The sequence below is a fragment of the Suricata suricatta genome, chromosome 1 (assembly GCF_006229205.1).
Source record: "Suricata suricatta isolate VVHF042 chromosome 1, meerkat_22Aug2017_6uvM2_HiC, whole genome shotgun sequence".
Taxonomy (NCBI): Eukaryota; Metazoa; Chordata; class Mammalia; order Carnivora; family Herpestidae; genus Suricata; species Suricata suricatta.
In genome coordinates, this window is record NC_043700.1 from 183,289,428 (window position 1) to 183,317,403 (window position 27,976).

Genomic DNA, 27,976 nt, shown 5'->3' on the forward strand with positions numbered 1-27,976 from the left:
TTACACCGCTGAATAAATGGTAGAACTGAGATCTGATCTCTAGAGACTCTGGTGTCATCCCTGTAAATGACTTAATACCTAATACACATAAGTTTTACATAAGATACTTAGTTAATTCTGCTGTGTGTAGTGGAATAGTTTTGCTTTAGGTGTGTACCATCTTTTCTGATGCTTTATCATAAGCCTACTCCTGTTGAGAACAGGCAATTGAGACAGCTTAGGGTCTACTCCATTTTAGGAATACTGGATCACACTTGACAAACTAAGTCTAGGAAGTGTGGTGTTAGTAACTTCTTCCCCACCATTTACTGTCTGTGTTTTTAACCTAATCAGGTTTTCCCTATTAAAATGAACTTTGAAACTGGAGTTGATATAATAGAAAGTAGGTTTAATATGGCAATGGAGGGTTTGTATATTATTTTGAACTTTAATTTGAATCAGGTTTCTTCATAAGATTATGTATTTAAACATGAGAATTTAATTTGCCATTCAACATGAAAATTAAAATTACACCTGAACAGTCATTTTCTTTGGTTGAATAATAGAATTAAAGAAAATGATAGTGCATATATTTCTTTGTTTTGTCATTGATTGCAGCTTTCCTTAAAGTGCATTTACTTTCTCACGCCATGATGTACTAGGTTTTCGTGTTGTACCGTTGCAGTGCCTCTGACTCAGAAAAGTACATGATTTCTTATCTGAGCTGCTAAGTGTTTATTCTGTTTTTCTTAAAAACCAAAACTGGTTCCCATGAAATCATCTAATTTACTTATTTTGAGGGAGAGAGAACAAGCATGAGCAGGGGAGGGGCGGAGAGAGAGAGAGAGAGAGAGAGAGAGAGAGAGAGAGAATCCCAAGCAGGTTCTACACTGTCAGCACAGAGCCAGATGCAGGGCTTGATCCCATGAACCAAAGCCATGAGATCATGAGCGGAGATCAAGAGTTGTACGCTTAGCTGACTGTGCCACCCAGGTGTCCCTAGTAATATTTTAATAGCTCAATGTTTTATAATTATTTCTGGAACAGATGAGACTCATCTTGATATTAAAGTTCGAACAAACTATAATAGAGTATTTTTAATTTTAACATTGTAAAAGTAGTATAATAGCATAAAGAACATTTTGAGAAAGAAAAAAGCACTTAATCACATTATCCTAACACAACTATTTTAAAATTTCATATAACTTTATGGAGTATCTGTATTTAGTAATGTATAGAATAACGGAATTTGAGGTTTGGAGGGAGTCTGGTCTAATCCCTTTTATTTAAAGAAACTATGATTTTTTGGTGCATGCATCAGTTTCCTGTATCATCACGCTCTTCAGAATACAAACCATTATAACCATTATCTTTCTGACCCTAGTGTATTTTTTAATTATACCATTATAATTGTTAATTTATGAATTTCCTTTATGTGTACTTGAACAAAAAAGTGTAAGGGAGGTATTTTGCTATGTACAAAACTAAATAGGAATGCATTTGAATATTTTTTATTGGTGTATACTTACATATATTTATTATGCTTTTCTTTTTTAAATTTTTATTCAGCTTTCCAAAACGAACTTTTCCAACAACAATGATTTCCGTGCTCTTCTGCAGTCTTTGTATGCTACTTTTAAGGAGTTCAAAATGCATGAGCAGATCGAAAATGAATACATTATCGGTTTGCTTCAGCAACGCAGCCAGACCATTTATAATGTACATTCTGACAATAAACTCTCTGAGATGCTTAGCCTCTTTGAAAAGGGACTGAAGAATGTTAAGGTGAGTTGCAAAAATGGGTATTTAACTGTCACAACTTGTGTCCTTACTAGTATGTCATTAGCAAAACCTATTAGCATTTTTTAGTAAATGTTATATTATAGAAAAAAATATTCTCACACTTGTTAGAGACGGTAAAGAAGACTTTATTCAACGGATTACTTCCTTGGAGTTTTGTAGTAGGGGAGAGAGACGAGGCTCAACTTGGAATAGGATATCTAAGGATTTATAGCCAAGGAACAGAGTGGGGATCAGGAAACTTACTAAGAAGAAACATCAGGGCTAAGGAGAATCTTACTAGACTGACTCAAGGGGAATTTTGCTGAAAGCAGATCAGAGTGGTGAGATACTGAGCTTGGATAGATGCTGAGTACGATCAGATGTCAAGGGTAGAGGGATTTCTGCTAAAGGGACTCAGTGACTTTTGCTAAAACTAGACTAAGTGGGCCAAGGACGGACCTCAAGGTTGAGACCTACTTGAGAAGAGGCGCAGAGGAGCCTGAGCCTGTCAGGTGGGCGAGAATCTTTGTTAACTACCTCTTTATTACTGTATATAAAATTTATAGTGAATGCTACTCCTTGAAATTTTAATTACCATATAATTTTTACTTTCTGGTAACATTTGCTCAACTCTTAGAGAAAGCTATATAATAAAGGCAGTTACTAGTGACTGAAGGTGAGATTGTGACTAGAATGAATGAATACTTTAAAAAAAATTTTACTTCAAAATTGAATGTTAGCTATAACATTTACTATATTTCTTTTTTCCATATTTTAGGGTGCAGGGATAAACGGGACAGTTTTCAATTGTATAACCTAAAATTAGACCTCTTTGTAGTTTAGGATAACGATATAGAAAGATTTTCCTTTTACTTATCTTTGCATACTCTGGAAATTTGAGGTTTTATCTTCTTTTATCTCCCTTCTGGCTTGGTGAAGCATAGACTTAAGTTGCAACTCTGTCAAGCAACCACGTGTCTTTCACTTATAGACTTGTGTTCTGGAAAGACTGTTGTGCAGCAGGGAGGAAGATGGGTTGAAGGGAAAGAAAAGACTGAAGTAGGAAGACCCAAGATCTTTCTTTTCTTTTTTTTTTAATAATAGTTTATTGTCAAATTAGTTTCCATATAACACCCAGTGCTTCTCCCCACAAGTGCCCCCCCTCCATGACCATCCCCCCCCTTCAGTCCATGGTTCGTCTCCAGTATTCAGTCGTCTCCCTTGATCTGTGTCCCTCACTCTTCCCTGCTCTCTTTCCCCCTTCCTCTCCCCATGGTCCCCTGCCAGGTCTCTCCTGTTAGACCTATGAATGCAAACATATGGTATCTGTCCTTCTCTGCCTGACTTATTTCGCTTAGCATGACACCCTCAAGGTCCATCCACTTTCCTACAAATGGCCATATATCATTCTTTCTCATTGCCATATAGTACTCCATTGTGTATATATACCACATCTTCTTGATCCATTCATCAGTTGATGGACATTTAGGTATATGGCCAAGATCTTTCTAAAAAATATTGTAGTAGTGTCTAGGAGAAGCCACAGTCACTCCTTGGAGGGGAGGTGGGTGAAGGGGTGAGGTAGGGCACTGGGTAACGATGGAAGGGTGGTTTCCTTTTTATTGAATACTCTTTTGTACTCTTTCAATTTTATGTCATGTTCATGTATTACTTTTTCAATAGAATGATTAAGATCTGAACTAAAGTAGTGGCTGGAGGAGTAGAGGGAAGGAGACAGACCCAAGAATTATGTAGGACATAATATTGATAGAATGTAGTGCTTGCATGGAAAGGGAAAGGAGAAAGAGAAAGAAACAAGAATGAAAACTGAGTCTGGCTTTATGGGGGATATAAGAGGCTTGGGGAATAAAAAGATCCATTTGGGCACATTGGGTCTGATCTGCTTGTGTAATCCAGGTGGGCACTTATTAATAGGAGGAGGTATAGATGGGCTTCAGGGTCAGAAGAATAATTTGATTGAGATAAGTAATTTTGATCATTACTAGCATGGGAAGTGGAAATGGAAGCCACGTACGTGGGCATACTGCGGGAAAATGTACAATCCTTAGAGATTAGGACATTGGATGGAATATTGGGAAGCATTTGAATAAAGTAGTACAAAAAGGAGGAGACTACAGAAGACTCATCAGGACAAAATACTCCCACATCTTATTTATTTATTTATTTATTTATTTAGATTTAAAATTTTAATTTTTTTTAATTTTAGAGAAGTGTGCGTGCATGTTGGGGGGGGTGCAGGGAGAGAGAGAGAGAGACAGAAACAGAGACTTTTAAGCAGGCTCCAAGCTCAGTGTGGAGCCCCCGACACAGGACTGAAACCCATAACCCTGGGATCATGACCTGAGCTGAAATCAGGAGTTGGCCACTCAGCCTGAGACACTGGGGAGCTCCATTTCCACATTTAAAAAGTTTCATTATTTTGTAAAATTGTGCATGTTGTAAGTTAAGAGAAGTATTTGATGTGACAGGGAGATGAGGTCTTTGTTCATGTGAGAAAGAACTTTTATCTATTGTCCAGAATTAGAATGATTTACTAAACAATGTCGGGGGCTCCTTAACCCTTAGAAGTATGTTGATTCCAGCCTGACTTTTTGAAGTCGATGGGGTCTTCTGTCAGCGTAGCGTAAGTGTTGTGGCTCGTGCAGGGGAGGGCGCCCCAGGGGAGCGTGCAGGGGCTCTGGTGATGTGGCAAGTAGGCTCTTATGGGCTGCTCAGACACAGATTAAGAAAACTGAGACATGGAAGTATATAATGTATACATTAGAAATCAGTAGAAGTTTTGAGGAAATACTTGCTATTTTTAGACTTTTTGTGACATTTTAAAGAAGTATAAGATCACATTACTAAAACTCCTAGGTTCCTTTGCAAGGTATTTTAAGGACATCATTTTTTTTTATGTTTGTTTATTTTCTTTTGAGAAAGACAGAGCATGAGTGGGGGGTGGGGGGCAGAGAGAGAGGGAGACACAGAATCTGAAGTAGGCTCCAGGTTTTGAGCTATCAGCCCAGAGCCTGATGCGGGGACTCAAACTCACAGACCACGAGATCATGAGCTGTAGTTGGATGCTTAACTGACTAAGCCACCCAAGTCCCCTTTTAAGGACATATTTTATGCTTTGAAAAGTACAGAGATCACTTTGCTCTTCGCCAGTCTGTTTTTTTTTTTTTTTTCCCTGAGGTTTTATGTTGTATTTTAAACCGATGTCCTGGGGTGCCTAGGTGGCTCAGTCGTTTGAGCATCCGACTTCAGTTCAGGTCTCGTGGTCCGTGAGTTCAAGCCCTGCATTGAGCTCTGTAGTGACAGCTCGGAGCCTGGAGCCTGTTTCGGATTCTATGTCTCCCTCTCTCTCTGCCCCTCACCCGCTCATGCTCTTTCTGTCTCTCAAAAATGAATAAATGTTAAACAAGTTTTTTTTAAGCAAAAAAAAAAAAAAGCGGATTTCCTAGTATCAGTACAATGTAAATAATGAAGCAAAAAATTTCATAGAATGTAATTTTTTCACGTTTCTAGAATGAATACGAGCAGTTAAATTATGCAAAACAGCTGAAAGAGAGATTGGAGGCTTTTACAAGAGATTTTCTTCCTCACATGAAAGAGGAAGAGGAGGTAAGCAAAATTTTTTCTCCCTTGTGAATTTGATTTATAAAATTTTTAAGATGTTATTTTGTCTTTCATTCTTCAAAATAATGCACAGGAAGATAAGCCTCCGCTTTGTTTTAGGAAAGGAAGTAAATCCCCAAGGAAAACATTAATTTTTGTTCCCTCAGAGAGGTTGTTGCTTGTCATTGAATCGTTTATTTATTTATTTATTTATTTATTTATTTAATGTTTGTTTATTTTTGAGAGAGAGAAAGAGAAAGAGAGAGAGAGTCAGAGTGCGAGTGGGAGAGGAGCAGAGACAGAGGTAGATGCAGAATTGGAAGCAGGCTCCAGGCTCTGAGCTGTCAGCACAGAGCCCGACTTGGAGCTGGAACTAGTGAACTGAGCCACCCAGGCGCCCCTCTTATTTACTTCAATACCCAACTAATATTTAATTTCTTACTATGTAGATGGCATTGTATTGGAAGTTAATAGTTTTTTGTGTTACCTTAATGTCTTCATAGAACCTTTAGGGGATTCTTTAAGCTTTTTAATATTTTGTGTATTTTCATGCCAAGTTTAAAGAATTTTTAGTGATCTTTTTTTGTAGTGGATTTTGGTAATTAAATGCTAGTGTTACACTTAACCAGTTTTATTCCTGCTACACACGTATTGGGTTATCACTGAGCGGACGAGCAAAGCATTGTCCCATTCTCTTCTTTCTCTAAAGTGGGGCAAATATCCGGATTAGGTTGTAAGGAATAGAAAAATAACTTTATGAGGAACCAGATTCTTGTTTAGCTGTAAATTAGTTACTGTGGTGATTCTCATCTATGGCTTCACCTTATAATCAGATCTGTATTTAAAAAAAAAACATACTACTTTTCAGCCCTTTCCAAACTAATTAAATCAGATGAGAGATACTGGCCTGGATATATTTTAAAGGCCCCCATGTCATCGTGATATGAAACCACCACTGAAGCTGCTGAGTTACTAGAATAGTGTTTCTTTTTTTTTCTAACTAGAATAGTGTTTCTTAACCTGTGATGTGCATCAAAATTATCTTTGTACCCCCTGCCCCCTTCCTGCCCCAAAAAACAAAAGCCTTGGCTTCACTTCTTCAAGATTCTGATTCTGTAAATTGGAGGTTGGGACTAAGCATCTGTTTTGAAGAAGAACTATAGATAGTTCAAGGTCTCAGTAGACCTCTGAGTTTTATGGTTCTAGTACACTGGGTACCTTTCTCATGATTTAGAGGCCCTGCTGAAGTAGCAGAAGGCAGTTAACTGATGTAAAAGTCTAACCATACGAGACTGATAAGACTGGTTCTCTGTCCAGAAAACCTGCTTCTGATGCTTTTAAAATCCATGGGATCTATTAGCCAGAGAAACCATAGGAAGAAGGGTCTTTTGGTGATATTCTTTACACTTTTTTTGGATAAACTAACTTTGTTGCAACGACTAAAATTTTTATTTCTTGGAAATATGGGGATATAATACTACCCTTAAGCCATTAATAATTTAAAAGGTGTAGGGGTGCTTGGGTGACTGTTGGCTAAGTGTCTTGACTTTGGCTCAGGTCATGATCTCATGGCCTGTGAGTTCGAGCCCTGGGTCCGGCTGTGTGCCGGCAACTCAGAGCCTGGAGCCTGCTTCCGATTTTGTGTCTCCCTGTTTCTCTGCCCCTCCCCTACTTGCACTGGGTCTTTCTCTCAAAACTAAATAAACATTAAAAAAAATGTACAGAGTAAACAAAACTAGTTAAGCATCTTTCCATATGAATATTTTGTTCCGTTTAGGTTTTTCAGCCAATGTTAATGGAATATTTTACCTATGAAGAGCTTAAGGATATTAAGAAGAAAGTGATTGCGCAGCACTGCTCTCAGAAGGACACTGCGGAACTCCTTAAGGGTCTTAGCCTATGGAATCAAGCAGAGGAGCGACAGAAGTTTTTTAAATATTCTGTGGATGAAAAGTCAGATAAAGGTGATATTCACATGTTTATTTCTTTATTTTATTTTAGGTAGGCTCCACACCTAATGTGGGACTTGAACTCAACGACTCTGAGGTTAAGAGTAGCGTGCACTACCGACTGAGCCAGCCAGGTGCCCCTGACATTCCTGTGTTTAGGTGGTGAATGATTTCGTTCTGACGCCATTTGTGTCTTGTTGATGATGAACTTTAGATTTTCTTTGAGGCATAAATTTAAACCATGTATTTACAAATGTACATTTAATTGAAGACAGTAGTTTCTAAGAATTTGGTGTTGTTCATGATAATTTAACATCCTGGGGGGCCCTGGGTGGTTTAGTTGGTTAAGTGTCTGACTTCAGCTCAGGTCATGCTCTCACAGTTTGTGCGTTTGAGCCCCGCGTTGGGCTCTGTGCTGACAGCTCAGAGCCTGGAGCCTCCTTCGGATTCTGTGTGTGTGTGTATGTGTGTGTTTCTCTCTCTGCCCCTCCCCTGCTTGTGCTCTGGCCCCACCTCTCAAAAATCAATAGGGGCGCCTGGGTGGCTCAGTCAGTTAAGCCTCCGGCTTCGGCTCAGGTCAGATCTCACGTTCGTGAGTTCGAGCCCTGCGTCAGGCTCTGTGCTGACAGCTAGCCCAGAGCCTGGAACCTGCTTCCGGTTCTGTGTCTCCCTCTCTCTCTGCCCCTCCCCTCCTCATGCTCTGTCTCTCTCTGTATCAAAAATAAATAAAACATTAAAAAAAAAATCAATAAAAATTTTTAAAAATCCCGTATTCTTGGGCCACAAGCAATGTAATGTTTCTTAAAGGAACTTATGTAGGAATAATAATAATTATTTTGGCCAATTAAAATTATTGAAAGCTACCGTATACAGAGCCCTTTTGCAGTATCATCCAGCTTTCTGAGCTCCGTTGACCACAGTGGCTGATTTTGTCCTTCCTTGTTTTTTTCATCAGTTTAAAAAAAATTTTTTTTAGGTTTATTTTTGAGAGAGAGTGTGTGCATGTGGGAGGGATGGAGGGAGAGAGAATCCCAGGCCGACACCGCAGGGCCAGATGCAGGGCTCAGTCTCATGAGTGAGATCATGACCTGAGCCAGCATCAAGTGTTGGACACTTAACTGACTGAACCACTCAGGCGCCCCTCATCAGTCTTCAGATCAGTTGTGCTTCTAGTTGTATTTCCATCCTTTCCCATGTCACTGTCTTATATCCGGTTAATACATGCAGAAGTGAGAAGGAGAGGCACAGTTTGTCTGTGTACAGTTACTTAGAGAAAACAAATGACAAATGCAAAAAAAAAATCCTTGCTTTTTTTTTATTCATAGATGATTTTCTCATTTTTCTTATTGATCTTTGATAGCTTTGCCTTTTAAAATCTCCTTAAAGACAGTTGGCATCCTGAGGCTAGTAAAAATTTCTTTTTTGTTTCTAGATGGGCAATAGCAATGATATTCCTGTTAAAATTGCTTAAAATTCTTTGAAATTAGTCCTTTTCTCTTTATTTAACAAAGTAGGTGAGATGCATGTTGAAACAAAAATGTTTTTATAGGCGAACCTATAATTAAACCCATAAAACTCGTGGGCTTCACTTTGAAATGCAGCTTTTGCCTTAGACACCAAGTCAAGACCTGTTGTGTCTAGTTTAATTGTAATTATAACATGAGATTTAAAAGCATCACACTTATTATGTTTAAGTTTCCCACTCCTTCAAAGCAAATTATAATTGTATTATGATTAAATATTTGCCATTTGAAAAGGCTTAGGTTAAAATTATTTGATCATAGCATTTCTGTATTTAAGTTGCTTTTTGATGGCAAATCAGATGTACAAAGTACTTCAAATTCTTTCTAACCCTTTAATGATGAATCTTTTATATTTTGTATTTTTTATTGTAGTGCCTCATTTGCATTTTTTAAAAAATTACTGAAGTGATTCGTTATAGGAAATTGGAAACTGAGTGACTGTTGCTTATGATAGTTCTGACAAAAGATTCCTGATAAATGTATACCAGCATTAGAAATGTTTACGTTGTCTCAACTGGCTCATAAATAGTAGGTTAGCCATGGGTTATAGAAGTTAGATTTCACACACGTCTGATACCAAAAGTGAAAATCAGAGAAGGAACACAAGGAAAATACGGACATAGTCCTAATACGTGAATGGAATGTGTTGTGAGATGTGTGTGTGTCATTAAAAATGCCTTGGAGATCTCGTAATCTGGCTGACTCTACACCGGAAGCTGTAAAACCGGCTGGGTTCCTTCTTCAAATGATGCTTCTTATGCTACAAAGTAAGTATTGTTTTTTCTGTGACGCATTTGTAAGAGGAAGTCAATTCTGTGTTCATGATTGTAGCTCCCACTGATGAAGTATGATTTGGGCATGATAGGTTAACCCTACGGGTTCTTCACAAGTTGAACATCCCCATGTTACCACTAATCCATGTTATTTCCTTTTCACATCTTGCAAGAAGGAAGGAGTGGACTTTAGGCACTGGACTTTATTTCTAGAAATGTGATTGCAATTTCTTACTGCATTTGCTCTTACAGCCTTTAATGTTAAAGTTTCTCTTTTTTATTTCAGAAGCAGAAGTGTCAGAGCAATCCACAGGTATAACGCATCTTCCTCCTGAGGTAATGCTGTCAATTTTCAGTTATCTTAATCCTCAAGAATTATGTCGATGCAGTCAAGTAAGCACTAAATGGTCTCAGCTCGCAAAAACTGGATCTCTTTGGAAACATCTCTACCCTGTTCATTGGGCTAGAGGTAGGTAAATGTGACTATTAGCTTGTTTAAAAAATATTTCAATCCATTTTTCAAATGAGTATTCATAGATGTTCATAAGCAGGGTCAGGGAGGGGAATTCTGAGAGGTTGACCAAAAAGTAGATTTCATAGTTAGACAGTGTCTTCTGTGTATACACTTTTGAAAAACTAGCAGTGCTGAAGTATCTATGAGTGATTTATGTGATGTGTGCAGTTTCTTTTAAAATAGGAAAAAATAGGGGAGAAGATGCTAAATAATTGGTAAAATGTTGATAATTTTTGGAGATAGCTGATGAGTTCATGAGTATTCATTATGCTACTTTTTAAATGTTGCTTCCTACTTTTGACTGTGTTTGAAGTTAAAAATGAAATTAATAGGTTGTCAGAACAGCTTTAAATAGATTCAGTATTTTAAAAATATAGAATAAATTCTATAAAATTTAAAGATGAGGCAACATTGTAGCTGAATCTGTTTTTGTCTTTAGCATGTTTTTTTGTGATTGGTAATGCCTCATTCTACAAATCACAATTTCATATTTAATTCACTGTGGGAAGTTACTTTGACATGTGAACAATTAAAGAAAATTTCCTTTTCATGAGCATATAATGCAGTCGTGGAGTAAATGCAATAATATGGCTTACATTTTTCTGTCATTGAATTAGAACAGTTTTATCTAAGTGCCTCTTTTAACTTAAATTCATGTAAAACTTTATTCTGTAATTTACCACTTAGACATGGCAATATGTGTTTCTCTTCTAATTAAGTTATAAATTGAATTTAAAAAGGTTTATAGTGACGCCTGGGTGGCTCAGTCGGTTAAGCGTCTGGCTTTGGCGTGCAGTTTGTGGGTTCGAGCCCCGCATCAGGCTCTGTGCTGACAGCTAGCTCAGAGTCTGAAGCCTGCTTTGGATTCTCTCTCTCTCTCTCTCTCTCTCTCTCTCTCTCTCTCTCTCTCTCTCTCTCTCTCTCTGACCCTCCCCTGCTCATGGTGTCTCTCTCCGTCTCTCAAAAGTAAATAAAAATCAGAAAAAAAATAAAAAGTTTTTTATGTTAATATATAGCATCTTTAAAATAGTTATTAGATACTTAGTTTTTGAGTGAAGCTATTTGAAGTATTGTGTAGATATATTCAGATGCTTAGAATTAATATTTTGATGTAGAGTAATTTTTATTAAGTGAAAAGTCAAGGGAAATATGGTTATATTTAATACCTTTTTGTTAAGCTATATTTTTAACTGTTAAGAACTAATTAGTTGGAATTACAACATAATTAGGTGCTACTTGATATAAAGATGAACTGTGAAAATGCTGTGTGAGACTTCTGTGGAGTTAACCAGATCTTGAATAATGATTCTTTTGTTTTGTTTTGTTTATTATATGTTTAAACAAAAAGGTTCAATAAAAAGACTTTTTATTTTTGTTCTTCCTTTTTAAAAATTTTTTATGGTGTTTGTTTCCAATGGTTCTCAATCAGAATTTATTTTACCACCTTCCAGGGGACATCTTGAAATGTCTGTGGAATCATTTTGGTGCCGTTTTGGGAGATGATAGTGGCTTCCAGTGAGCGGAGGCAGGGTTGCTGCTAAACGCCCTCCAGCTCACAGTAGAGGCGGCCGAGCGCAGAGTGTCCGTAGTGTTGAGATGGAGAAACTGATGTAGATGTCACGTTAGAAGTTCAATAAGTTAATTCTGCACCGTCTCTCACTTCACAATCATATAATTAATTGCAGTATATTCTCCAGGATCTTTAAATTTATGGTTTAGCTTTACCTTAGTCTTTCCCCTTAAACTTTATGTTCCTGCTGTAAGGACCCAGGTCCGATCCAGCCTTCCCCTGTACTTAAAGGGGAAGGCGCCAGCTTCTCCTGAAAGGGCGCACCTTAAGGAGGGACAACTCCTGTGGCGCCCAATCGGGAGAGGCCGGCCGATACCTTTTTAATAATGATTTTTCATAATTCTTTTTAGTGTGTCTGAAATTGAATTTTCTATGTACTTTTGAAGTGTAATCTTTTAACCATAATTGAATATTTCTAACAATAGCTGGCCCGTTGCCTAGAGTTCAGGTGTTTTCTGTGTGCAGAGATTTTTATTGTGAATAGATTATTGTTTTTGGTAATGGTAACCAGTCTGATCTTATTTTTTCTTATTTATTTGTGGAGTAGGTGACTGGTATAGTGGTCCAGCAGCTGAACTTGATACTGAACCTGATGAGGAATGGGTGAAAAACAGAAAAGATGAAAGTCGTGCTTTTCAGGAGTGGGATGAAGACGCTGATGTAGATGAGTCCGGTAAGCCACGTTTGGAGTTACAGTTAGTACGTGCTGCTCTGGTAATTAATATTTAACAGTTATGCACTTAAAAATCACTAGGTGTTAAGATTTACATATTTTGTGTTTTCTAAAGAAGTGTGTGTTTTTAAGCCTACTACTTTCTAAAATTTGAAAGATAACAAGCAAATTTAAAATTTATTTTGTTTGAAGCAATTTTTAAGTGTGTATAGAGTTATTTTTATATTTAAATACTTAAGAAAATTAAAATACTATTCTCATTATTGAAGCAATATACATTTTCTCACTTTGCAGCTTACAGTGTGATTTTTAGGGCCATTTCATTTGATCAGCAGTATTTATCTAGTCCTCTGGGGCCTGGAGGAAAGAGCATGAAGCTGTTGAATCTGTTTCTTCATTTGTAAATAGCCCTACCACTTGACTTGCCTCACAAGGTTGTTGTGGAATTAGGAAGTATTTTATATATATGAAAATTGTTTGTAAATGACAAAGGGTTGTAAAAACTAGTGTAGCCATTCTTTCAGCACTATGGGAGAACTCACGTGTGACTCAGACTTTATCCCTACCCTCAAAGGACCCATATGGGAGAGAATTTGGAATACATAATCCTTAACTTAGGGTACTTAATAAAAGTGCTGTAATAGTGGTGCGGAAAGATGCTATTTGGTAGTGTGGGGGAGGAACTTAATTCTGTTTTAGATACTGTTCTAGGAAATAATCCCTAAAAGATGAAATAGTTAAAAAAAAAAAAAGGATAAGACACTCAAATGCTTGGTAAAACTGAAACTTTAGGGAATTTGTATTCTAAGTTGCTCATTTAAAAAGTATTAAGCTTGTCTGGCAAAAGAACTAAACATGTGGGAAGTGAGGACTGTAAACATAGAAAGATTATTATTTCAGTAGCAAGTTTACCTCTCTGCAATGAAGTTGCCACGCTTTATATAGTTTTGAATGTTTATGTATTACAGTTTTGGACATTTAGAGGGTGCTACATAAGGAAGAGGTCTTTGCCGGTTAAGAGTTGATGATGTGCTTACGTTGTGACAAGAACTCTCTTGAGTGTGAGGTTAATAGTGAACAAAATAGGGGGAAAAAATCCTTGGGCTTAAAATTTGAAGAGGGTAGATAAACAATAAATACAGGCAAAATACATATGTTATATTGGGTAGTGTCCAATGCTGTGGAGAAAAAGAAAGGAGAGGGTGCCAGGAAGAGAGGAAAGAAGTTACAGTTTTAAATAGGGTGATTTGTTAAGGTCCTCTGTCTGAGAAACTTGAAAACTCATGAGTTACAAAGTCTTTATCAAATTTAGCATATTTGTGTCAACACTTGAGGAGAGCCAAAGACCATGCTTATCAATAAGCCTTCATGTTGCCAGGGAAAGGTTAAGGCCGTAATGATTGAACCTTAAGGGAATTAATATATTTGTCCAGCTGTTTGGTGTATCTAAGATTTAACAGTGGATCTACCAACTGTGTTTTATGTTAGTGCTTTTTAGGTTTAGTTGTCTTTACTAGTCTTGAAGAAAGATACTATTCTTCATAGGATGTTTAGTTTTTTATGGATTTCACAGTAAACAATATAGATTTAGATAGGACTACAGGAAAAAAAAGACTCACTTGGGAATAAAATCATACTAGAGCAAATAGAGTTTGCTAAAAATTATTTTTTTTAAAGTTTTCATTTATTTACTTTGAGAAAGAGCTGGGGAGGGGCAAAGAGAGGAGAAGAGTGTGGAGCCAGATGCGGGCTTGAACTCACGAATGTTGAGATCATGACCCAACCTGAAATATTAGAGTTGGACGCTTAACTGACTAAGCCACCCAGACACCCCACTAAAAGTCATTTTTATCTCTGTACTTTACATATATGTCTGGCTAAACAAGGAATTCAGGGTACATTTATAAACTTGGAACCAGTAGTCACAAATTCAGAATTAATTCTTTTTACATACATTTCTTTTACTAGCTACATTCAGTTTTGTTTTAAATGAGACTTTCTTTAAAAATAGGAGATTTTGGGGCACGTGGGTTGCTCAGTTGGTTGGGTGTCTGACTTTGGCTCAGATCATGACCTCCCGGTTTGTGACTTTGAACCCTGTGTTGGGCTTTGTGCTGACAGCTCAGAACCTGGAGCCTGCTTTGGATTCTGTGTCTCTTTTTCTCTCTGCCCCTCCCCTGTTTGTGCTCTGTCTCTCCCCAAAATAAAGATTAAAAAATTTTTTTAAATATGAGATTTTTGGGGCACCTGGGGGGCTCAATTGGTTGAGTGTCTGACTCTTAATTTTGGCTCAGGTCATGATCCCAGGGTCATGGGATTGAGCCTCATGTTGGACTCTTACTCTCTGGGCAAGAAGCCTGCTTAAGATTCTCTCTCTCCCTCTCCCTCTGCCTCTCCCCTGCTTGTGCACTTTTTCTCTTTCTCAGAAAGAAACGAGACTTTCTTAAGTTATTCTGTTAAACTGTTTTATGTTTAGAGACATTCAGGTGAGGTCTTTAGGTAAGCATAATTATAATAGGATCCCGAGGAGGGTGATACAATTATTTATTATTTTCAGTGTAGTTTAGTGTGTGTTTTCCCCCTTACATCAAATCAGATTTTGTAGCGTTTTTGTTGTGCTGGTTGTTGAAGACCTGCAGTCCATTGTAAGCATCCAGGCTCTACAGAACTTACTAAGCAAACACTGGGGCGCCTGGGCGGCTTCGTCTCTTGAGCACCCAACTCTTGATTTTGGTTCAGGTCATGATCCCACGGTTGTGGGATTGAGCCCTGCGTCGTGCTCCAGGCTGTCAGTGTCTTGTCTCATTCCCGCTCCTTCTTTCACTCAAAATAAATAAACAAACAAACTTAAAAAAAGTTATTAAGCAAAAACCAAATGCCGTGCTTAATTTTAACTTCTTACAAATTCTAAGGTACTTTACTTTTGCTTGATTTGTTATGACCAGGCTCACTTGTTTGTTTGTTTTTTGAATTAGTTTTTGAGAGGTGGAGCGAGGTGGGAGGAGAGGGAGAGAGAATCCCAAGGAGGCTCCATGCCTGGTGTGGGAGCCAGAAGTAAGGCTGGGTCTCACAACGATGAGATCATGACCTGAGCCAAAATTAAGAGTCAGACATTTTACCAACCGAGCCCCACCAGGCATCCTATGCTCATTTCATTATCTTAAGTCTTTTCTAGCTCTTTGTACCTTTTATTTTACTAAAGTAACAAATGATACTTTTTATTATGGGTCATTTTTCTTTTGATATCCTATATTTTCTTAAAGAGCTTCTATTATTCTTTTAGATATTTAAAGGGCCTGAAACTGGAGTTATTTTTTTCTTTCTCTCTGCTGTACCAGCTCTGATATGGAAATTGTCTTCAACTTTGAAGCAAATGAGAAAAAGTCTTTCTTTCATTCTCATTGTAAACCTTTTTTTTTTCGCCATTTGTCTCTTTTTAGTTAATGTCAGACCTGTTAAATATTAAGTTTTGGTGAGTGAGACCTTGTCCATTTAATTTGCTTTCATACATAAGGGAGTTTAAGAATAGCAAAAAAAATTTCATGTTTAATAAGTCGGTAATTCCTTGAGCAGCCTAATTATAATTAGTGTATCAAATTCTTAGATTTTTGAATTCATTTTACAGAAGAGTCTGGAGAAGAATCGATTGCTATCAGCATTGCACAAATGGAAAAACGTTTACTTCATGGCTTAATTCACAATATTCTACCATATGTTGGAACTTCAGTAAAAACTATAGTATTAGCCTACAGCTCTGCAGTTTCCAGCAAAATGGTATGTATAAATTGGCACTAGTTTGGGTATTAAGAAAAAGTAGCAGTGACCTACATTGATTTACTTATTTCTGAATTTAATTAAGGGGGAAAAAAAGCCAACCTAGCTATTTACACAGGAGAGTGCCCTCCCCTGGGTAGGCATACACTGCTGACTTTCATGTTATTTCATTTCAGTTTTCATAGTAATCTTTGTATATAGATAGTATTTGCACATTATAGGACAGGAAACAGACTAGGAGAGGTTAAATAATTTATTCGGTTTCACAGATACTAAGTGATGAAGCCCAGTTTTATATGATTCTTTATATGTAAGGCATGGTACAACGAGTGTGTGAGATTAAATCACCGTTTTAGAAGTCTGTTTTGTAATGTCCTGCATCAGAATATCCTTGGGTATTTCTTAAAAATATAAATTTCCTGGGTCTAGTCTCATGGTTACTAAAACAGATTTTTGAGAGCTGGAGCCCAGAATATATATTTGTAATGCAGTATGGAAGTAGTTTTTACATGCACAAAAGCTTGAGAACTACTAGCTTTATATTATTATTAAATGTTACGTCTTTCTTAATCTAACTAAAAGTCTGCAGATCTTCACAGTGATTTTTTTCTCCCCCTTAGGTTAGGCAAATTTTAGAACTTTGTCCTAACTTGGAGCATCTGGATCTTACCCAGACTGACATTTCGGATTCTGCATTTGACAGGTTAGTTATTTTTAAATATTTCAGTATAAAGATTTCTACCTATGATTAGTAGAATTGTTCTGTACTTTATTTCCATATTTGCAGCTTAATTGTGCTATTATTTGTTACTATTCAGATAGATCTCAGTCAGGAATGGTTATAACTTAATAGCACCCTCCAGTTCTTTGCTTTTGTCCATAGGTTCCAGCTGATCCAAAACTTGAGTCTGCATCATCCTGTCATCTTTTTAATCCTGTCCTGTGTCTAGACCTTTGAGCCTTGCTGTGCAGTCATGTAGATTGAGACTATATGTTTTTAAGAAGTTTCCAGTTTCATTTGTGCTCCAAGTGCCATTTGGCCAAGCTCCCTCTTACATTCTAAAGTTCTAACACTGTCGTCAGGCCATAGTGTTCACAGGCTTTATTTCCTTAGGTGCCACCGCTTGCCTTCTTACTCTGCCTCCCCCTTGTCTTTCTCACCTGAACATTTGTATCAGCGCCTCTCCGCCTGTTTCAGAGGGAGAGGTGTACCCTTCTCTGGCTGTGGCTAATTCCTTCCCAGATCCCAGGACTTGTTTCTTCCGAGGCTTCCTCCTCTAATTACTGGTTATTCTCTTTCTTTGATGTATGTACCTCCTTGCTTCCACTAGTTACTTTTCAGAAATATCAGTGAAGTCTCTTCCTTCCATACCTTTCTCCTCTCCTCCCCTTCTATTAGGTCAGCAGTACTCTTAGCCCCTCATTACTCTTACTGTCTTTTCCTATCCTACCATCTAAAATGGTGCCTGACAGTAGATATTCAGTAAATATTTGATTGTGTTAGATTTGAAATCTTCTAGTTTTCATCTACTTGCATGTGTCAAATGCTTTTGAAGATTTTAACAATATCCACTAATAGTCTTGCTACTTCTTAATTATAGTTGGTCTTGGCTTGGTTGCTGCCAGAGTCTTCGGCATCTTGATCTGTCTGGATGTGAAAAAATCACAGATGTGGCTCTAGAGAAGATTTCTAGAGCCCTTGGAATTCTGACATCTCATCAGAGTGGCCTTTTGAAAACTTCTACGAGCAAAATTACTCCGACTACATGGAAGAATAAAGACATTACCATGCAGTCCACCAAGCAGTATGCTTGTTTGCACAATTTAACTAACAAAGGCATTGGAGAAGAAGTGGATAATGAACACCCCTGGACTAAGCCTTTTTCAGAAAATTTCACTTCTCCATATGTGTGGATGTTAGATGCTGAAGATTTGGCTGATATTGAAGATGCTGTAGAATGGAGACATCGAAATGTTGAAAGTCTTTGTGTCATGGAAACAGCATCCAACTTTAGTTGCTCCTCCTCTGGTTGTTACAGTAAGGATATTGTTGGACTAAGGACTAGTGTCTGTTGGCAGCAGCATTGTGCTTCCCCGGCCTTTGCATATTGTGGTCATTCATACTGTTGTACAGGGACCGCTTTAAGAACTATGTCAGCACTCCCAGAGTCTTCTGCATTGTGTAAAAAAGCATCAAGGACTAGACTGCTTAGAGGAAAAGACTTAATTTACTCTGGGAGTGAAAACTCTGATCAAGAGACTGGACGTGTACTTCTCTTTCTCAGTCTGTCTGGATGTTACCAGATCACAGATCATGGTCTCAGGTAAGTGATCTGTTGCAGAATATTAGGAAATAGACAGGTTCACACTCTCAAATGTGAGTTCAAAATTGGAATTTAGGGGCCCCTGAGTGGTTCAGTTGGTTGGGCGTCTGACTTTGGCTCAGGTTATGATCTCATGTTTCATGGTTCAAGCCCCGCATCGGGCTCTGTGCTGACAGCTCAGAGCCTAGAGCCTGTTTCCCTTTCACTCTGCTCCTTCCCTGCTCATGCTTTGTAAAAACTAAATAAACGTTAAAAAAATTTTTTTTAATAATAAAAAGTATAGATTCATATACTATGTGACCTTTTGTGTCTGGCCTTTTTCACTTAGCGTAATGTTTCCAGGGTTCATCCGTTTGGAAGCTTGTGACAGTACCTCATGGCTATATAATGTTTGTTTATCCATTCATTTTAATTAATGGGAATTTGGGTTGTTTCCACGTATTGGCTATTATGAATGATGCTGCTGTGAACATTTGTTTGCAAGTTATGTGAACATATGTTTTCAGTTGTCTTGGGTATATGCCTAGGAGAAGTGGTGTTGGGTCATATGCTAACTCTATAACTGAGGAACAGCCAAAACTGGTCTGTAATTTTCTTGATAATTTTCACTTCGACAATCTGTAGGAGAATGAGGATTACAGTTGCAAGATTTAGTACTTCTATCTAAGAATTGAGTTACTGTTAAGTTCTTCTAAAGAAAAATTTCATAGACTTGTCTAATCGAATGTCTTGAGGAAAAATGTAGGAAGTTTTTCTCAGGTGAATTACTGCCGCCTAAGTAGGAGGTTGTTTATTGTGTTTTATAGAAATTCTTGAAATTTGTCATTACTAAATTGAAAGATCTGTTAATAGTGGTCCAGTCAGCCATAGGAGTACATAATCTTCATAGATGAATGTATTCTAATGTTGCATTGTTTCTCTTACAGGGTCTTGACTCTGGGAGGAGGGCTGCCTTACCTGGAGCACCTTAACCTCTCCGGCTGTCTTACTGTAACCGGTGCAGGCTTGCACGATTTGGTCTCAGTGTGTCCTTCTCTAAACGATGAATACTTTTACTACTGTGACAACATTAACGGTAATGCCTTTTAATAACAAGATAATTTTGAAGGAAGAGACTTAAAAATTTGTAGCAGGTCTGATAATTCTTAGGGTTTCTTTTTAATTTTTTTTTACCAAACTGTTTTACTTCAGAGGTAGTCCTTTACATTTGATAAAATTAAAAAATCACATTTTCATTAATTAGTTCCTATAAAGGTAAGTTTTTCTTGCAGGTGGGTATTTCGAATATCCATCATGCCAGGTTTTTGGGATATCTAACAGTTTAATAAATTCTTAATTGCAAGTTGTAGAAATAATAAAATTCTTACAGAGTTTTGGGAAATTCTTCTAGTTATGTAGGACTCATTAACAATTTAGAGTATTGATGTTCTAGATGTACCATTTTCTTTTTAAAAAAATTTTTAATGTTTATTTCTTTTTGAGAGAGAGAGAGAGAGAGAGAGAGAGAGAGAGAGAGAGACAGAGCTCGAGTGGGGGAGGGCAGAGAGAGAGGAAGACACAGAATCCGAAGCAGGCCATAAGCTTCTGAGCTGTCAGCACAGAGCCTCATGTGGGGCTCAAACTCACATACTGTGAGATTATGACCTGAACCAAAGTGAGATGCCTAATTGACTGAGCCACCCAGGCGCCCCTAGATACACCATTTTCTTAGGGATGGTCACTCAGTTAACCTGGTAGGACAGCTTTAAAAAAATGCAGTCGGAAAAGAAGGACTTTGATAATGGGAACCTCTTGGGGATCCTGGCTCTCATTCCAAATAAATCTCATAGAGGTTTGAGGTGGGACTGCCATATGATATCAAAGAGGCTGAGTTGCTTTAGACAGGACGAAAATTCCTGTAGTATTATGGAGATTGCTTCCCAAACCTACTTTTAAGTCATTGGATAAATAACCTATTGATTGTTTTGTTTTGTTTTATTTTGTTTTGTTTCTTAAACCTAGCCCTACGCTGCACTGAGCTTGTTCAGTGTTTTTTTCCAAGGTATTCAGTGGCCTTTTGAGCTTTTGATAGAGACTGGTGTCTCTAGAAGCATGTAAAGAGCTCCTACTTAATTATTAGTAAGCAGATCACCCCCTGTATTTATAACTGGAAAAATATTTGCATAGTTCAGATTCTGCTGTGCATGTGTCTTTTTACACCATGAACTGTTTCCTTTGAAAGCCTATGTCATCGTAAGATGACAAGACTATCACCTGAGTTTCTCTTAGGGAGAACAATTGACAGGAGCCAGGAAGACTTGGAGGAATGGTCTCTATAAGGACATACTTGTAGGCAGAGAAGTTAGCAGATTGCTATTTCTGGGAGATTAGATTTTCCTTAAATACATATAAAGAGACAGGAGGTTATCACACTGGTGATGCAGGAGATGACCTTCCTTGTTCTCGAAGTAGCAACACTAAGTAGGAGCATTTCTTTGCCTTTAGCATATAATCCAGGAATGGTGAAAATGAATGTCATTTTAGTTGCAGCCTGCTAAGTGTACAAAAACAAAGTTTGATTGCTTCCATGAACCACTTGCTGCTTTTGTAGTTGGCAGTGAATCTGAGATGGGAGATTTTTTTTAATGCACAGTTATGTCATTGTACATGCAGTGTTGTACTTCCTAAGGCTTGTAGGATATACTATGAAAACCAGTAAGCAGTTATTTTTATAAGAAAACGTGTTATCTGTATGTTGTACTTGAATTGTCCACATCGATTTCAGCACAGGTTATGTTTGTGGGAAGGAATACCACAGTTGAATTTGTTAGATTTGTTTTGGGGTATATAGATGTTACAGGGTCAGGGAGACTGCATTTCAGTTCATTTTTATGATCTGCCTACTTGTTTTGCATGTATAGTTTTTAAAACTTGGCATAATTTAGATGATGGAATAAAGTTAAATACTTTAAATCTTTTGCATTTTGTTAGGATGTTAGAATTAGTTTCATCTTAACTGGTTTTGAATATATAAATATTAAAAGAGCTGCTACGTTCTCCTGTTGAATGATTTCTTTTTTTATAATGAGTAGTAATTTTCAGTAAGTGAAATTTAATGAAGAGATCTGACTGAAAGATTTGAAAGGAAATTGATAGTGCTTGTATAATCCAATATTAAGTCTCCCTTTCCAGCCTCTTAGAACATGATTTGGGGGAAATGGAAATTCTTTAAAGTTTATAGGGTGACTTGTCATATTAACTTGTGTTACAGAATTCCAGCCAATTGCTCTTAAAGCAGTCTTCTGATAGAATTTTTTCCTTAAAAGGACACATGAACAACCCCGAAAGTGTTAGAATAAAAGTTGCATTGTATCCAGTTTTGCAAGATGACACATTTGATCCAGTATCTTTTACTACAACTCAATTTGTACAGTAAATATTTAGAGACCACTTATGGGGCCCCCTTTTTATTATTATTTTTTTCTGGAAGTAGTTAATATGTTTTATACATGGTCTTAGAATAATAAGGAGCATATTTAGGTAATAAACTATTTTAAGTATTTGAGTAACATTTAAAAATGTATTTGTCAAAAGAAAGCTTACATAGTTAGCTATCGGATTACTAACTAAAAGAAGTAAATACTGATAAACAATATTCATTAACCTAGTAATAAATGGTAAGTAAAGCAGAATGTCCTATATCCGAAGCACTAGCAGAGATTTTGGAGAAGATGTTAGGATCAGATACCCAAATAATATCTACTGTGAGCAAGACACTGTACTAAGCACTGATTAAAAAAATACCATTTTTATTCTTCTGAATGATTCCTCATGACATTTAAATTTGTTATTTGATTGATAACAGTAAGATTTAAATATAAGAAAAGGCTTCTTCACCATAGCATTTAAAGAATTCTCTATCATTTAACAAGTTATTAAATGGAATTGCACTGTTTTGGAACTCTGAAGAACACTTGAACAATGATAGCAAATAAACTTTTTGTACTTATTTGCATTTCCATGTCTGTAAAATTTATGAATTAAGATAGATTAGCTCATAGTTCTGGAGGTGACACAGTCTCAGATGATTTGCTCTCTTATGTTTCTAATTTAAGTTAAAGAGGAAGTAAAGGTAAGTGAAGGTAAGTGCAGATATACAGCATAAATGGTATTCTCAAAATCCTGAAAAAACAAATCAATTCAGTAATAAAAATATAGGAAAATAACTATAGTTAATATTATAGCTCTTTTTATCTAATATTGTAAAAATGATTTCTTAGAAAATTTATTTTTTACTATGCACTTAAAATTTTTATTTAATAATAATGCCAATTTTATTTTCCTCTTTTCTTTATTATTCTTTAACGTAATTTAGCCTTCCTATATTACAAGCATTTGAGTTTTCTGTTCTATATTGACATAGACATTTGCTGGTGATGAATCAGATATTTAAAAGGAAACTGCCTTTTGAGTTGTCAGTGTTTATGGAAGTGCAGCTGGCTGCTTGAGGTACTTGGCAAAATAATGTGGGAGATACCTTAGTCGTATTTCTTTCTAATGCTGCCTCACTGTGTCTGTTGTCCATTGATTCCGTTTTCTGAACTGTCCTTCTGCGATGTTTCAGTCTCACTGTTAACTTTGCTTACGATTCTCATGCTTTGGAAGCTGTTCTTCTCTTCTGTTTTCTACAGTAAGAGACTAACCTAAGTTAAAAACAGTGGTTGTCTTCACTTTTGCTTTGTCCCAGACCTTTAAATAGAATAGAATCTCCTTAGGGTTGACATCACTTTCATGATTATTAGGATCAGACAGTACAGACCCGGTCTGTAATTGTCCTTAAGATGGGATTATAGTTTTGAGATAGTATTGTAGTTATTGTTTAAGTACCCATTGGCTTCACTAGATAGATCCTCCTTTCTTTCATTCTTTTTTTTTTTTATGTTTGTTTATTTTGAGAAAGAGTGCAAGCAGGCATGAGTGGGGGAGGGACAGAGCGAGAGGGAGAGGGAGAATCCCAAGCAGGCTCTGAGCCTGTTGGCACAGAGCCTGACTCCGGGTTTGATGTCACAAACCATGGGATTGTGACCTGAGCTGATACCCATGATCCGATGACCCACTGATTGAGCCATCCAGACACTGCAGACCCTTTCTGATTTGAAAACACTTGTCTATTAATTCTCTCTCTTACTCTGTATACTTAGAATCCCATTGAAACTCAGGTATTCTAGCGCATATTTGAGAGAGGGGGCACATTTTATATCAATTTGAGTGGGGAATTTGTTTTGTGATGTTAATACAGAAATGCTGACAGATAAGCAGGGTTGGGTTTCTTTCAGTCTAATATAGGACACACATTTTTGTTCCTACATTTTTCTTCCCCTATTATCTGTATTACAATCCTTCAGACTTGGAGAACAGAGTGACCCAGGTGGCCAGGGTGGACCCGAAGCTGCTGAGCCTGTGTTTTGGAGAGGATGGTGACCTGCTGTTTAATATTTGGGAAGATATGAATCTCTAGAATAGCTTCCTTGATCCTGTTGGCCCCTGTAAGGCTCCCTTTTGTTCTCTGCCTTAGAACTAGTAGCGTACTTCACTTTCATTGCTTTCAGCCATCACTTCCGATTTTCCCCAGGTCATTATTGAATTCAGTGTAACGTTTCTTCCTTACCTTTCTGTCCTTTTAAAAAATAGGAATATGGAAGTTTTAAAGTATTTTAGGGAGTTGTAGTAGGAAAATTGTCTAAAAGTCTCCAAGTCTCTTTCCTCTTATTTCTCCCTCTTTAAAATTGTGGAGTAGAATTACATACTGAAAAATGTACCAGTTCAAGCATTTTATCCAAGGGGCTGTGTGTCAGGCAGGGCCGTGGTAGTGAGGTAGGAGACTGGCTCTCCACGAAAGGCAGTAGGTGATTGGCAGGCAGAGCAGAAACCTGTGTTTAGGGGGCAAGGAAAGACCTACAAAGAGGTGGCACAGGAAAATGCAGATCTGCTTAGAAGGAAAACTTGGTGGGAGAAGAGTTTCAAACCAGAGGAGTTTCTAAATGTTTTTATTTATTTTTGAGACAGAGAGAGTATAGAGCATGAGCGGGGGAGGGGCAGAGAGAGAGAGGGAGACAGAATTGGAAGCTGGCTCCAGGCTCCGAGCTGTCAGCACAGAGCCCAATGCGAGGCTCGAACCCACGAACGTGAGATCATGAGCTTAGCCGAAGTCGGAGGCCTAGCCAACTGAGCCACCCAGGTGCCCCAAGGAGTTTCTAATAAATATCTGATAATATGTACTAAGACATTGTGATTTTGGTTAAGATGACTAACCTTGAGTCTTATTTTCAGGGAAAATAATAACAAAATGCTACTTTGTGAATTTTACATATTTGACATATTGTACTTTACATTTTTAAAATAGAACAGATTTTAATTTTGATTAAATTTAAAAATGGACTTATAATTCAGTTATATTTGACATAATTTTAAATTTTTTGTTATGGAAAATTGTAAACATATATACATGGAATACTATAATGAAGCCTCATGTGTTACGGACTTTAGCAGTTACAGACGTGTGGCCGATCTTCTTCCATATTACCATTGCCCAGTCCCGTACCTGTTCCCCATATTGCAGGCATCACCTCTATTTTACAATTAAACATTTGAAAATATTTGAAAATAAATGAAGTCCTAACCCACTGCAGTCCCACATATGCTTGTAAAGTTCGTGTGTTTTTTTTCTTAAAGATCTATTATTATTTCCATATTGAAATCCATGAACATCATATGTCATTGATTGTATATCCAAAGAAGTTTGCCCTTGATATTTTGTGTATGCCATTTTGGGAATACAAGGAAAAGTTAAATTCTAGGAAATAAGTGTTTTGTGTCTTAGTTGCAAGTAGTCTTTTTCTTATGTTGGTATTAATATAAATGCTTTCTTTTGCAGTGGATTACGACTTTATTATTTCATTTATTTTTTAATGTTTATTTAAAGTGTATTTATTTTAGTATATGTGCTGCCGAAGCGAGCACTAAAGTTTATTTATTTTGAGAGAGAGAGTATGCAAATGCCTGTGCAAGTGGGGGAGGGGCAGGGAGAAAGAGAATCCCAAGCAGGCACCACACTGTCACTGCAGAGCCCAGTGCAGGACTCGAACCCAGGAGCCATGAAATCATCCCCTGTGCCAAAGTTGGATGCTTAACCCAACTAAGCCACCCAGGCACCACCATTTATTTTTGAGAGAGTGAGCAAGAGAGCGTGTGCACATTCGTGAGCAGGGGCAGGGTTGGAGAGAGAGAGAACGAAGAAAGAGAAAATCCCAAGCAGGCTCTGCACTGTTAGTGTAGAGCTGGACATGGGGCTTGAATTCTCGAACTGTGATATGAACTCAAGAACCTGAGCTGAAACCAACAGTTGGAAACTTAACCAACTGAGCCACCCAGGTGCCCTGCATTGCTACTTTAAAAAACAAATTGCTGTTTTAAAAAACAAAACAAAGCTTATTTTAAAACATGGTTCTGAGTTAAACTAGATATCAATCCAGAGTACTCTGATTTTTCAATTATCCATTTGACATCGTGTATAAAGTTATATTTCATGTACTTTCTGTATGACAGATGCAGGTATTTTGGTTTTGTTCTTGGTGCAGACGTACTAAAAGGCTTCCGTATAGTTCAGACACCCTTTTGCACATTTGCTTGCCTTTATGAAAACGGTGATTCATTCAAAGAACTTAACTTTGGCACGAGTGCCATGGTACCTCTCCTGTGAGATTTTCTCTTTCCCAGCTGCGTTCCCTGCTGGATCTGTGATCTAGTGTCTGGGCACCGGGATGTGACTGGGGTACAGTGTCAGTTATTCCACAGTGCTTTGTTTTTCTTCGTAATTGAGTCACAGTTTTTATTATGTCTTAGATATGTTTGTTTAGCTAATCAGTGATTATCGACTTAATCCTGGAAGATAATTCCACTTAACTCTGGCCATGTGTTTTGGCTACATATGTTAAATAAAAATAAGGAAAATGTGTTCAGTCTAGGTCTATATAGTTTATTTAAGATTCATATATAATGTTTATTGTAATTGCTGAATAGTGAATTCTTTAGCTAATGTGTGATGGATGGGGCTGTTTTTCTCTTAATTATATTTCTAGGAAGGATGTTTAGAGATTAAGAAATCTGTTGTTAAATTACCCTGCAGTATTGCTTCTGTGGGTTATCTTTTTGTCTTAGATTTCTATTTTGTAAGATTGTCGCCCCAAAAATTATTTCTTTCCCTTCTTTCCTATAGATTTTGGACCAGTTAAAGCAGAACTGCTGTTGGCTATTTTTGTGTCTAACTTTTTATACGCTCATGGGGACATTTTATTTCTGTTATACGTGGATTGCTAGTGCAACAGTCAAATGTCTTAGCTCTTTCATGTGATTTCTGAGAAATTCCTCCTTTCACACATGTTTGTTTTCACACAGGTCCACATGCTGATACCGCCAGCGGATGCCAGAATCTGCAGTGTGGTTTTCGAGCCTGCTGCCGCTCTGGCGAGTGACCCTTGACTCCTGACCTTTGTCTACTTCACTTAGCTGAGCAGGCTTCCTTTCATGCACTTTACTTAGAGCACATTTTGTGTGTGAACCATCCCTTTCTGAGTGTGACTTGTTTGGCCCCATGTCTTACAGCCTCAGAAATCTTACCTTACCAGTGAATTGTACAGTGTTGTTTCTCTTGCAATCATATTTTTGTTTTAGAAAGGGATTAGATCTTTTCATAAGGGTGAGAACAGTTTTATCGGTTTTCTTTTAAATGGAATGCTTTGAAAAGAATGTCACTAATGCCATGCCATTTGAAACATTTTTTAGATTAATTTGAGTTTTAAAGTCAATGGGGGTTATTGGTTCTCTTTATATATAAACACTGTACCAAGCTTTGCAGATCTTTTCGTACATTTCTGGTTTTATTTTCAAAGATTGCACATTTTAAAAACCAGTCTTTTTTTTTCCATAACGTTTCCTTTATTTGAACAATTCTCAGAGGGCCAATTCAAACATACCCGTATACAAGATTCCTTATGATAATAGAATAAATCGGCTTCTTGGTGTTAGCTCAGTGAGCTAGCGGAGCACCAGTGTATTTGTATTTGCTTTCTTCAGATACTTCTGGTTCCTACCACTGTCCCTAAATTGTCAAATTTGGGAGGGATTTTTAAAAATTCCACAATCATTTGAAGAAATGTATCAATAAAATCTACTTTGAGGACTTTATCAAATAATTTTTTGGTGTTTTGATTTTATTAGAAATCTCAATTCACATTTACATTAGTATAAAAGAAGATTAACTTTTGAGTTCCCATGAAGACATGATTCTGGCAGTTTTAGACAGAGACCTAATTTTGTTGAGCTGAGTGGTCTTTTTTGAAAGACTAATTTGAAATTCTGCAGTAACTAGAATTTGAATGTGTGCCTGTCTCCATTGCTGTATGAAAAAGACAGTGGAGTGGAGATCTATCATCAGGAAAACACATATTGGTTTTTAA

General features: G+C 37.2%; 1 protein-coding gene across 1 annotated transcript; it reads left to right on the plus strand.

The window, feature by feature from the left end:
• Positions 1-27,712, plus strand: FBXL5 (F-box and leucine rich repeat protein 5). The gene is made up of 11 exons (XM_029948548.1): positions 1-19; positions 1,549-1,764; positions 5,293-5,388; positions 7,160-7,346; positions 9,914-10,096; positions 12,259-12,384; positions 16,010-16,158; positions 16,779-16,861; positions 17,760-18,482; positions 19,409-19,557; positions 26,916-27,712. The coding sequence occupies exons 1-11, from the start codon at positions 17-19 to the stop codon at positions 26,990-26,992; spliced, it is 1,992 nt and encodes a 663-aa protein (XP_029804408.1). The 5' UTR covers positions 1-16; the 3' UTR covers positions 26,993-27,712.
• Positions 27,713-27,976: the final 264 nt, after the last annotated feature.